The sequence below is a fragment of the Panulirus ornatus genome, chromosome 9, assembly GCF_036320965.1.
Source record: "Panulirus ornatus isolate Po-2019 chromosome 9, ASM3632096v1, whole genome shotgun sequence".
Classification (NCBI taxonomy): Eukaryota; Metazoa; Arthropoda; class Malacostraca; order Decapoda; family Palinuridae; genus Panulirus; species Panulirus ornatus.
Window position 1 is genome coordinate 28,726,147 of NC_092232.1, and position 14,017 is coordinate 28,740,163.

General features: G+C 40.2%; 1 protein-coding gene across 1 annotated transcript in view; it reads left to right on the forward strand.

Moving 5' to 3' along the window:
- The window catches only part of LOC139750303 (uncharacterized), a 189,323-nt gene that overhangs the window by 129,410 nt on the left and 45,896 nt on the right, over positions 1 to 14,017 (forward strand). Inside the window, exons 28-29 of the mRNA XM_071664927.1 lie at positions 12,123 to 12,296; positions 13,367 to 13,543. Coding sequence (XP_071521028.1) covers positions 12,123 to 12,296; positions 13,367 to 13,543 — 351 coding nt within the window. The remainder of the gene's footprint in view (positions 1 to 12,122; positions 12,297 to 13,366; positions 13,544 to 14,017) is intronic.

Below are 14,017 nucleotides of genomic sequence, written 5' to 3' on the forward strand. Positions count from 1 at the left end.
TCAAACTCACACCCCCAACTAACCTGTCCCTCAACTCTGCTGAACCATTTAGCCTTGCTATTATTAATATTCACTCACCTTTCTCCTTTCAAAAACTTCTCTGAATTCAGTTATCAATTTTGGCAGTTTCACACTCAAATCTGCCACCACTGCTATATATCAGCAAACAACAACAGACTCACTTCCTATCTCTCATCCCACACAGACTACATACTTGCCCATCTCTCCAAGACTCTTGTATTTATCTCCCTCACCACCCTATCCATATACAAATTGAATGAACGTGGTAACATCACACACCGCAGCCACAGACCACCCTTCGTTTGGAACCGTTCACTCTCTTCTCTTCTCACCCATACACAAACCTTACACCATTGATAAAAACTTGTTACTGCTTCAAGCAGCATTCCTCCCACACCATAAAGACCTTCCATAAAGCATGTCTGTCAACCCTGTTATATTCCTTCTCCAGATCCATAAATGCCTCATGCAAATCCATTTGTTTTTTAAGTATTTCTCAAACAGATTCTTTAAAGCAAACTCTTGATCCACACATCCTCTACCACTTCTTAAAGCACACTACTCCCCTCAGATCTAATACTCTGTACATGCCTTCACCCTCTCAATCATTATCCTTCCATACAACTTTCCAGATATACTCAGCAAACTTACACATCTGTAGTTTGAACACTCAACACTCACCATTTTCCCCCCATGCCTTTATACAGTGGCACTGTTCATGCATACTGCCAATCTTGATGCACCTCACTATGATCCATACATACATTGAAAATCCTTACCAGCTTATCAATAACACAGTCACCCCCTATCTTAATAAATTCAAGAGCAGTACCATCCACTCCCACTGCCTTGCCACATTTCATCTTATGCAAGGCTTTCACCACCTCTTCTCCTTTCACCAAACCACTCTCCATGACTCTCTCACCTCACATACCACCCCAACCAAAACACCCTACATTTGCCACTCTTATCATGAAAGACACTTTACATGCCTTCTAAATACTCATTCCATTTCCCATTTGATCATTACCTATTATCACTTCCTCTTTTGTCCTCTTCACCGATGTTCCCATTTGTTCTCTTCTCTTTTCCATGTTATTTACCCTTTTCCAAAACATCATCTTATTCTTCCTAAAGTTTAGTAATACTTGCTCACCCCAACTCTTATTGTGCCCTCTTTTTCAACCCTTGAACCTTCCTCTTGACCTCCTGCCTCTTCTCCCTATCATTTGCACTCTTCCTTGTAAGTACTACCCAAATGCCACTCATTTGTTTTTCACTAGCAACTATATTTCTGCACTCCACTGCTCACTACCCTTTATAGTCTGATCACGTCCTACCTCTTGCACATGCCATCATTGCTTCCCTGAATACCTCGCATTCCTCCCTCACTTCCCTCACTTCATTTCCTTTCACTTTTTGGCATTCTACTCTCAATCTCTCCTGGTATGTCTTCTCACAAGTCTCTTTTCCAAGCTCACTTGCTCTTACCACTCTCTTCTCCCAACATTGTTTCCTCTATTTCAAAAACCTCTACAAATCTTCGCCTTTGCCTCCACAGGATAGTGATCAGACATTCCACGAGCTGCCCTTTTCAGCACATTTACATGCAAAAGTCTCTCTTTTACATGTCTGTCAATTCATATGTAATGCAACAATGCCTGATGACCATCACTCATACTCTTTTTAAAACAGGTATTCCCAGTCACCAGTCTTTTTTTGCACACATCTCCACAAGCTGTTTTCCATGTCCATTTATAACACTGAATGCCTCATGTGCCACAATTAAGCCCTCAACTGCCATGTTACTTACCTTTGCATTTAGATTATCCATCACTGATAGCTAGCTCCGTACATCAAAACTGCTGACACACTCCCTCAGCTGCTCCCAAAACATTTGCCTCTTATGATCTTTCTTCTCATGGCCAGTTGCATAAGCACTAATAATCACCCATCTCTCGCCATCCACTTTCAGTTTCACCCACATCAGATTGGAATTTACCTCCTTACACACTGTCACACACTCCCACAACTGCTTCAGGAGTGGTGTTATTCCTTCCTTAACTCTTGTCACCTCACCAACTCCTGACTTTACTCCAAAGACATCATATGTTTCTCCCCTTTACCCTTGAGCTTTGTTTCACTCAGAGCCAAAACATCCAGGCTTCTTTCCAAAAACATACTACCTGTCTCTCCTCTCTTCTCGTCTTGGTTACATCTACACACATTTAGACACCCTAGCCTTAGCCTTCGAGGAGGATGAGCACTGTCTGCCTAGCTCCTTCTGTTCCCTCTTTTATTATCATTCCACCTTAGGGGTGGAGCAGAAAGGGAAGGTATTGCCCAGCTCCATCAGATGAAAATTATCAGAGGAAGGTTTTTTAGATACAGATAAACACTTGAGGTGTGCAGGGATTTTAGTGTTTTGGACAATTTGGGAACCCCACTGCCTCTGAGAAACACAGCTGTAGTTGCCCTCTGCCAGTGGCCTGTTAAGAGTGAGACACAAAAGGCTATGTAGCAGCACTGGAATTTACTAGTTATGCTGGGAAGTAAAAGGAATGAGCATTTGATGACACTGAATGTAAATGGGATGACTGGTGACAGTAAAAGTAGGGAGCTTGCAGAGAAATATTAATATTGTTGTTGGAAGTATGAGGAGTAGGGAAAACCCATATCCTTGGGCAAGTTTTAAGGAGTGGAAATGAAAATGAAGAATGCAAGTTATGGAAGGGCATGGATGGAGGAGTGGTATGGAAGGGAATAGATGAAAATTATCAGAGGAAACGGAAACAAGGATGTGCAATTGTGTTATCACCATGAACATTGGAAGGTGTTACAGAGGATGGATGAAATGGATTGTGAATAGTGTGGGTGAAAGGAAAGACTGGAACTGTGAAGTACGCACTGGTGTATGCACCAGTGAACATGAAGACCATGCAAAGTAAGGGTAAGATAAAGCATGTCTGAAGAAATTTAAATGACTGTATAAATGGTTTTGAGATGAAGGAAAAGGGGTTGTAATGGGTCATATGAATGTGAAGGTGGGATGAAATTGGTGAGATAGTTGGTGAATGAAGAATGCCTGGAATAAATGAGAATGGAAGTTATCTTGTGGATGGGTGTGCTGAGAGGAGTTTATTACTTGCAAATACATGTTTTCAGTACAAGATGATCTACATGGATGAGAAATGATGGAAGAGGAGAGCAAAAGGCTGTGATTGACGATATGGAAAAGGATGAAAGGTTGATAAATGCCATGCTAGATGCTAGAGCTGTGAGAGGATTCTTTTGAGACTCTGACCATTTCACAGTTCTTTTAGGGGTGAGGATCAGGGAAAAGTAGAGATATTGTTTAAAGAAGAATGGAAAGAGAAAAATGTTGGCAAGTGAAAAGATGAATCAGAGAGAATGCAAGGAGGAGTTTGAAAGGAGGGTAACCGAAAGTTTAGGTGGAAATGCAGTAAATGTAGGGGATGCAGTCATTTGTGAATGAGGCCTTTAAAACGTTTAGAGAAAGACTGTTAAAGGTTATTGAATAAGTAGTTTGATACAAGGTCTTAGATACAAGAATGAAAAGGGAATTGCATGGTGGATGGATGAGATTAGAAATGCCGTGGAAGAAAAGAAAAAGGCATATGGTGGATTGCCTGAAAGGAATGTACCTATAAAAGTTCAGCAAATATAAGATTTGTAAGTGGAACATTAAGAAGCTGATAGAGGATACCAAAAAAGAGCAGATAAAGATTTTGGAAGAAAGTTGAATGAAAGTTTAGGCACAATAAGAAACTGTACTGGAAATTGGTGAAAAAGGAAAGAGGTGGATGTAAAAATGGAAATCTCATGTGAGAATTAAGGCAAGGGAATTGCTGAATCAAAAAAGGGAAGTGAAAGGAAGATGGAAAGAATGTTTTGAAGAACTAGTGAATGTGGAAGAAGATGAGGCAGCAGTTGTTACATGCATGGCTATGGAGGATGAAAGAAAGAAGATACAAATGAAAGGGCCTGTATTAAGGGAGGTAAAAAGGATGATAATGAGGCTGAAGGTAGGAAAGGCACCTGGAGTGGATGGGATTATAGCTGAAATGCAGAAGTATGGGGGAGAAAGTGTGATAGAGTGGATGCATTTGATATGTGCTTTAACGTGGAAATGGGAGGTTATGCTTGAGGATTGAGCGAAACCTGTTACTCTTCCTTTATTCAGAGGAAAAGGTACTAAGAATGGATGTAGCAATAATAGGGGAATAGGTCTTTTAAGTATGCTGCAAAAAGTTTATGCAAGAATGTTGATTGACAAAGTGGTAAAAGTAAGTGAGGAGTAAGGGGCTTCAGGAAAGGTAGGGGATGTGTGGATCAGATTTTTGTGATGAAAATGAATATCTATTGATTACTGATGCCTGTTCACTTTGGGAACTCCCTTGAGTAGTTGGTGACTGCAAAAGTTTCCATAGCTGGTGAATTCCTCTGGAAATGACTGAAAACATATCGAGTGAAAAGTAAGAAGTTGTATGCAGCTTTTATGGATCTGTAGAAAACATATGACAAAGTCGAGTGGAATGCTTCATGGGTTAAGAACATATGGGGTAGGAGGACAAAATATATATAATGAAAGCCTTTAAATGTAAATGCATGGGTAAGAGTGCATGGATTGTTGAGCAAAAAGTTTGGTATACATGTGGGTGTGAGGCAGGGCTGTGTTATTTCGCTTTGGCTTTTTATCGTATGTGTGGATGGGGTGATAAGAGAGGTCAAAGCAAAACAATGGAGAAGAGTTGCAGATTGAGTGTAGTGATGAGGCATGGTAGCTGGTGACAAGCCTGTTTGCGTATGATTCTATGTTGTTTTATGAGTGAAGAGGAGTTGCAGAAGGTTGTAAGTGTATTTATGATGTGTTTAAGCGTACCCAATTAAAGGTAGATACAAGTAAAAGCAAAGTAAAGCTGTTTAAAAGGAAACATAAAAGTATATTTTTTTGAAAACCCTATAGAGTGAAAGAAATGTACTAAAGTAATATTGAAGGAGAAACAAGGGAGATACCATTATTGGGTAGATTAGTCAGTGGTTCCTTTACCAGAATAATAAAGAGTAGAGTTGTAAGTATGAAAGTGAAGAAAGGTTTAAGTCACAGCATAGTCCTCCCAACCTTGACCTATGTAGCTGAAACGTGGCCATGGAATGAGTCACAGAAGTCAAGAATCCAGGCTGTGGAATTGAGCAATTTGAGAAGAGCATGTGGTATGAGTAGGTGAAATGAAGAAAGAAATGAAGGGGTGTATGAGAGATGTAGTGTGGCAGGGAATGCAAAGGGAATGATTGTGGAATGGTAGTGGTAGAGTAGGTGAAACAATTTTTTGAGGTGGTTTAGGCATGTGAAAAGAATGCAAAATGGGGAGTTCACAAAGAGAGTGTATGATTGATAGCACAGTTAAAGGGGTTGCTGTGAGAGGGAGACTACATGTTACATGGGGAAATAGAGTGGAAGAGTATTGGAAAGAAAGAAGTTATGGAAGAATGTGTGGAATAGTGTATGTGAGGTAGGCACATAAGAACAGGGATAAGTTTACATGAGAAAGACAGACAATGGAAGGCCTGATCATCCCGTGACTGGGTTGTCTGAAAAAGAAAAGGAGTTTAAGAGGAGATTCTTTTGCCATGGCCACCCTTTTGATGGGAGCTTTTGGTGGGAACGTTCGGGCATCAGAGGTATAGATAGATGGATAGATAGATTGATTTTATTTTTCCATAATTGATTGTTGTATTTTATGTTAGTGAGGTAGCTAATGTAGCCAAGACCCCATTGGTAAACAGGCGTTTCCGGATGGTGGTTTTCAGGTCTGGTATCATGCCTATCACAAAATATTATGCGGAAAGGAAAGGGAACTGTTTACAAATTTGCCTATGACAAAGCTATCCAGTTTGTATAGACCTTCACTAATATTGATGTTACAATTCTTTGTGCATCTGATAATGGAAGATTCAATGATATTTCCCGTGATACAGGAGTTAAAGCTAATAACTGATTTAGCATTAGTCCAGTCAATATAATGGTCATGATTTTTAACAGGATTAAACAAAGCATTTGATTCTTGTCCTGTTCTTATACTATGTTTATGTTGTTTAAGTCTAACATAAAGATCTTTACCAGTCTGTGCAACATAAAACATATTACAGCTTTTACAAGGTATTGTGTAAACACAGCCAGCAGAATTTTCTGGCAAGTTTTTTATTAAGATATTCTTTGTAGTATTGTTATTGCTAGAGGCTACATTTACATTAAAGGATTTAAGGAACCTGGGAAGTAATGTAGATTGTCACTAAAAGGGAGAGCTAAAAGATTCTAGGTATCAAGGGGAGGTTTGGGTTTAACTCTGTGAAGTGATTTCTTTGCCAACTTAAGAGATTTACCAATGAAAGGCCTGGGATACTTTAACTTGGATCCGATTGAACATATCTTTTGAAACTCATCATTAATAAATTCTGACCGCATATATGTGATACCCAAACAAACATGTTGTGCTGAGTAATAATTAATATAAAAACAAACATTGGTGGGTTTTCTGTATATGCTAAATGTAAACATATTTCTATCCCTTTGAATTATGCAATCAAAAAATGGTAACATACAATTATTTTCCATTTCCACAGTAAATCTGATAGAAGGTAATAAATTGTTAAGTAAAGGGAGAAATGCTTGAAAATATTCATTTGTTGGCCAAACACAAAGAACATCATCTACATACCTAAACCAAATTGCCTTTGCCTTAAAGGGTAAGATATCCCTTAGTAAGTTTGTTTCAAAGAATTCCATGTAAAGATTAATGAATGCTGGTGAAAGAGTGTTACCCATCACCATACCAAATTTTTGAGCATGATTTATTATCTATCATTATTATACATAATTGCTGTTACCCTTGTCAGCAAGGTAGCACCAGGAAAAAGACAAAGAATGCCCTATCCACTCATATGCACATATATACACATAAACGCCCATATACACTCATATACATACATATACATATCACTATATACGTACATATACATACTCATACATAGAAATATACATATATACACATGTACATATTCATACTCACAATTCCTGTGGAAGTATGTGATGGAGTGTAAGAAAGTAAATTCTAGATTTTTGTGGGTAAAATTGAAAGTGGATGTAGAGAAATGGGTGATTATTGGTGTCTATGCACCTGGTCATGAGAAGAAAGATCATGAGAGGCAAGTCTTTTGGGAGCAGCTGAGAATGTGTTAGCAGCTTTGATGCATGAGACCAGGTTACAGGCATGGGTGATTTGAATGTGAAGGTGAATAGTGTGGCAGTTGAGGGTATAATTGGTGTATATGGGGTGTTCACTGTTATAAATGGAAATGGTGAAGAGCTTGTGGATTTGTGTGCTGAAAAAAGACTGGTGATTTGGAATAAGGAATACCACCAATTTTCCAGCACTCTTGCTTCCAAAGCCTTGCTGGATTAACCATTTTCCTGAACCAACTGTGGTCATGCAGTAGTAATTCATTAACCACCTCTAACCCACTAATTATACATCTCCCATGTGTCTAAAGTATACCATGTGTTTAAAGTATTCATCTGCATTATACTCTTGCTCAGGACTAAGGTGGTCGTCTGCTATGAGTTTCACAGATTTGTCCACAAACTCGGCAGCTCCTTCATGGTTTGCAGACCGCTTTTCTCCACACGCTTTATTCATGGAAATTCCATGAGCTTTTTGAATCTTTGAAGCCATCCTTCACTATAGTCATGCTCATGTTGTAATTTAGGTTCTTTATGGAACAACTTAGCCTGGTCCATTATCATGCTGCCTGACAAGTCCACTCCATCACTCCGACCCTGTTGAAACCATTCCATCATCACTCAATCATACTCAATACTCTTACCATCTTTCATAGTTTATCTAATTGTCATTTGCTTCTTGGAATCACTGTCTGCTTAGAATTTCAATATTTTCTCCCTTTACTTCTTTATATCATAAACAGTTGATGAACCATTGCTGTAGATGTCACACAGCTTAAGCACCAAAACACCACAGTCCATATTTTCAATAGTTCTACTTTATCTAGGATTGATATGGACTGATGTTTACGTTTGACACCTCGACTGACACTCTCATATGTCTTAGAAGCCATAGCTAGGGTTAAATTTAAGCAAAATAAGCTAAGAATCTCACAGAATTGTGGTATCACCACCAACAAGTGCAGTGTAGAGAATGTAAATAAGCGCGCCCTACACAAAACACCATCTATGGCCACCCAGTAAACTAGTCTGGTGGCCACAGTAATTTCAAGTTCCCTCGAAATTTTGTCCAGACCAATGGAGGTGCCAAAACATCAGTTGCCAGAAATTCGATGGTGTACTTTACCTGGTTTAAAAAGTGAGATATACATAAGTATGCGTATATGAGTAGGAGAGATGGCCAAAGGACTTATTGGATTACGTGTTAGTTGATAAGTGCGTAGAAGAGAGACTTTTGGATGTTAGAATGCTGAGAAGGGCAGCTGGAGGGATGTCTGATCACTATCTTGTGGAGGCAAAGATGAAGGTTTGTAATGGCTTTCAGAAGAGAAGAGAGAGAATGTTGGGGAGAAGAGAGTGGTGAGAGTAAGTGAGCTTGGAAAGGAGACTTGTGTGAGGGAGTATCAGGAGAGATTGAGTGTAGAATGGCAAAAGGTGAGAGCAAATGACGTGAGGGGAGTGGATGAAGAATGGGATGTATTTAAAGAAGTGTTGATAGCTTGCGCAAAAGATGCATGTCAGAAAGGTGGTGGGTGGGTAGATTAAAAAGGGTGGTGAGTGGTGGGATGAAGAAGAAAGATTCTTAGTGAAAGAGAAAGAGAGGCAATATTTGCAGGGAAGTAGTGCAAACGACTGGGAGATGTATAAAAGAAAGTGGCAAGAGGTCAAGAGAAAGGTGCAAGAGTTGAAAAAGAGGACAAATGAGAGTTGGTGGAGAGAGTACCATTAGATTTTAGGGAGACTAAAAGGATATTGTGGAAGGAGATTAAAAATGTGCATAAGACTAGAGAACAAATGGGAACATTGGTGAAGGGAGCAAGTGGGCAAGTGATAACCGGAAGTGATGGAGTGAGAAGGAGATGGAGTGAGTATTTTGAAGGTTTGTTGAATGTGTTTGATGATAGAGTGGCAGATATAGGGTGTTTTGGTCAGGATGGTGTATGAAGTGAGAGGGTCATGGAGAATGATTTGGTGAAGACAGAAGAGGTAGTGAAAGCTTTGTGGAAGGTGAAATCTGGCTAGATGGCGGGTTTGGTTGGTATTGCAGTGGAGTTTATTAAAAATGGGATTAACTATGTTGTTGATTGGTTGGTAAGGATATTTATGTATGTGTGGACCATAGTGAAGTGTCTGAGGATTGGCAGAATATATGCATAGTGCCATTGTACAAAGGCAGAGGGATAAAGGTGAGTATTCAAATTACAGAGGCATAAATCTGTTGAGTATTCCTGGGAAATTATATGGGAGGGTATTGATTGAGAGGGTGAAGGCATGTACAGAGCTTCAGACTGGGGAAGAGCATTGTGGTTTTCAAAGTGGTAGAGGATGTGTGGATCAGGTGTTTGTTTGATAAATATATGAGAAATACATAAAAAAATAAATGGATTTCTATGTAGCATTTATGGATGTGGAGAAGGCGTATGATAGGGTTGATAGAGATGCTTTGTGGAAGGTCTTAAAATTATATGGTGTGGGAGGTAAGTTGCTAAAAGCAGTGAAAAGTTTTTACCAAGAATTTAAGGCATGTGTATGAGTAGGGAGAGAGGAGAGTGATTGGTTCCCAGTGAATGTCAGTCTGCAGAAGGGGTGTGTGATGTCCCCATGACTGTTTAATTTGTTTATGGATGGGATGGTTAGGGAGGTAAATGCAAGAGTTTTGGAGAGAGGGGAGAGTATGCAGTCTGTTGTGGATGAGAGGGCCTGGGAAGTGTCAGTTGTTGTTCACTGATGATACAGCTCTAGTGGCTGATTCGGGTGAGAAACTGCAGAGGTTAGTGACTTAAGTTTGGAAAAGTGTGTGAAAGAAGAAAGTTGAGAGTAAATGTGAATAAGAGCAAGGTTATTAGGTTCAGTAAGGTTGAGGGATGAGTTAATTGGGACATAAGTTTGAATGGAGGAAAATTAGAGAAAGTGAAGTGTTTTAGATATCTGGGAGTGGACTTAGCAGTGGATGGAATCATGGAAGTGGAAGTGAGTCGCAGGGTAGGGGAGGGGGTGAAGGTTCTGGGAGCAATGAAGAGTATGTGGAAGGAAAGATATTTGAAGGAATAGTAGTTTCAACAATGTTATATGGTTGCGAAGCATGGGCTATAGATAGGGTTGTACGGAGGAGGGTGGATGTGTTCAAAATGAAATGTTTGAGGATAATATGTGCTGTGAGGTGGTTTGATTGAGTAAGTAATGTAAGGGTTAGAGAGATGTGTGGAAATAAAAAGAGTATGGTTAAGAGAGCAGAAGAGGGTGTGTTGAAATGTTTTGGATATTTGGAAAGAATGAATGAGGAAAGATCGACAAAGAGGATACATGTGTCAGAGGTGGAGGGAAGAAGGAGAAGTGGGAGATCAAATTGGATGTGGAAGGATGGGATGAAATTGATTCTAAGCATTTGGGGCCTGAACATACAGGAGGGTGAGAGGCATGCAAGGAATAGAGTGAATTGGAACGATGTGGTACACTGTGGTAGACAGGCTGTCACTAGATTGAAACAGGGCAAGTGAAGCATCAAGGTAAACCATGGAATGGTCTATGGGGCCTGGATATGGTTAGGGAGCTGTGATTTTAGTGCATTACATAGGACAGCTAGAGACTGCATGTGATAGTGCCAGGAAAAGACAAGAAGGACCACTTTTGTTCACACTCACTCTCTAGCTGTCATGTGTAATGCACCAAAACCACAGCTCCCTTTCCACATCCAGGCCCTACTGACCTTTCCATGGTTTACCCAAGATGCTTCACATGCCCTGGTTCAATCCATTGACAGCATGTCTACCCTGGTGTACCACATCGTTCCAATTCACTCTATTCCTTGCATGCCTTTCACCCTCCTGTATGTTCAGGCCCTGTTCGCTCAAAATCTTTTTCACTCCATCCTTCCACCTCAATTTGGTCTCCCGCTTCTCCTTATTCCCTCCACCTCTGACGCATACATCCTCTTTGTCAATCTTTCCCCGCTCATTCTCTCCATGTGTCCAAACCATTTCAACACACCTTCTTCTGTTCTCTCAACTACACTCTTTCTATCACACATCCCTCTTACCCTTTCATAACTTACTTGATCAAACCACCTCACACAACATATTGTCCTCAAACATCTCATTTCCAGTACATCCACCCTCCTCCACACAACCCAATCTATAGCCCATGCCTCACAACCATATAACATTGTTGGAACCACTATTCCCTCAAGCATACCCATTTTTGCTCTCTGAGATAACGTTCTTGCCTTCCATACATTTGTCAACGCTCCCAGAACCTTCACCCCCTCCCCCACCTTATGACTCATTTCTGCTGCTAAATCCACTTCCAGATATCTAAAACACTTCACTTCCTCCAGTTTTTCACCATTCAAACTTATCCCCCAATTAACTTGTCCCTCAGCACTTTTAAACCTAACGACCATGTTCTTATTCACATTTACTCTCAATTTTCTTCGTTCACACACTTTACCAAACTCAGTCACCAACCTCTGCAGTTTCTCACCCGAATCAGCCACCAGCATTGTATCATCAGCGAACAACAACTGACTCACTTCCCAAGTCCTCTCATCCAAAACAGACTGCATACTCGCCCCTCTTGCCAAAACTCTTGCATTTACCTCCCTGACCACCCCAATCATAAACAAATTAAACAACCATGGAGACATCACACACCTCTGCCCTAAAGTCCATACTTTGTAAATGATGTGATTATGACAGAACAGCAGAAAACAGGAATGTTGCTTGAGAATGGCTGTTGACAGTTATCTATTGAACTATGGTTGGTATTGGCTAACACTCAATTTGTAAACTTATCTTTACTTTGTTTTTAACTTTCATTGTCATTTGTGCCCCAAACACTACAGGATGGTGAGGTGAGGTGTGAGGGGCTGGTGTGTGAGCCACCTGCCTGTACCCACCCTGAGCCTGCCACCCCTGAAGATTGCTGCCCCTTTGTCTGTCATGGCTGTGCCTTCCATGGGGAGATCCTTACAAATGGCCAGACTTTCAACCATTCATGCTCAACGTGTTTGTGTCAGGTGAGTCAAGTGTTTATGTTTGGCCAGCTAGTGCCACATCAGTTCAGGAGTAATCATCAGCCATCTATTACCAAGAGGAGTCCAGTCTTAACCTAGTATTGCTTGTGCCAGATTAGTCTTTTTTGTAGTAACCTTAGCAGCCATTTCCAGGTGAGTCCAGTATTTTCTTTTGGCTCTACATATATATGACTATATACAGTTAGCATTAGTCACTACCCAGCTAATGGTAGTTGATTATAGTACTATTCTGTAGTAACTGGTGTGAAGTAGTGTTAGTGTCAGTTATAAACAGTCAGTACAAAGTAAGTACAGCACACAGCTTCAGGGGCTTAGGCCAGCATGTCTAGCATTTTTTTCAGTCACTTTATGCCAGATGACTACAGCATCAGTCCTCAGGAAGATGATCCCAGGTGGGTAAGCCAATGGGACATCAAGTGCCCCTTCTCAGCCAGCATTGCTTATAGTATTATTGCTGGGTAGATGTCAGAAGCTGTGATGAATGTGCCACCTAAGAAAGTGTACAGCAGTTTACACTTATGGTCAGTGACAGTTACCAAGCCTCCCCTAGTTAGTTTTTTCTGAGCTTCAGCTTCATTTAAAACAACCCAAACCATTCCTTTGAGATTCATTCTTGTGGTGGAGGTGTACTAAAGCTGGTGACATTTTACTGTTTCAGGCCTGAATATCTATTTCTGTTCTTAAATGTTGTGTGACAATTGAGATAGTATATTTGCTAGATTGTTTTTGAACTTAGATTGGCATACTAATTGTTTTAGCTTACATTAAGAAGACAAGTCTGTAATCACATCGCTTGAGTGATAAAATCCATATTTATGGATTTATACGGAAGAAACACATTGTGTGAATTTCTGACTTAAGCAGCTTCTGTAGATTATCTGAGATATTTCAAGTGATAGTAGGACCACCATACATTTTGTGACATATATATTTGGAACTGGAACAGAAGGATAATCATAAGTTACAACAGTGTTTTATGCTACAAAGGATTTTGTCACTGTTAAGTTGGATGGTCATTGTGGTGCTGAGCTGTCATTCTTAATACCTCCCAGGATGGTGACATCACCTGTGAGCCAGTGATCTGCCCTAACCTATCATGCAGCGTTCCAAAGGTGGAGGAAGGTGCCTGTTGCGCTACCTGCCCCTCATGTCACCACCTGGGTATCCTTCTTCCCCCAGAGTATCGATTCATCGACCCTGACAAGCCATGTACTTTGTGTGTCTGCCATGTGAGTTGACTGTTCTGTACTGCCACCATGCTCTGTCCAGCAGACTACCATTATTTCTCATTCATTAAGACTGCATCTGCTTTGTTTTTTGGATTGCATGGTAAATTGCATGAGTTGAACACTGCCAGCTTTCCATGTCTTCTTCCCATTAATTTTGATTGCTTTAGTTTCCTGCTCAAATGGATATTTTTTCCCCATTCAGTTAGAATGTCTTCATTTTAGGCTATTTGGATCACTTCACTTTAATATTAATCAGCAAAACACCCCTTAGCCTGTAACATATTGATAAGTTACAACACATGTGCTATGCATCTGGTTGGATGCCTTTTGTATCTTGCATAGCTGGGCCATGTATACCCCTTATTTTATTTCTCAGTAGGTTTAGTTGCTCATACTTTTCAGTTGGCCCATTTCATTTTCATATTAGATACTGCTCCTAGTGAGAAATTAACTTGCCATTCAGTTGAAATCCTT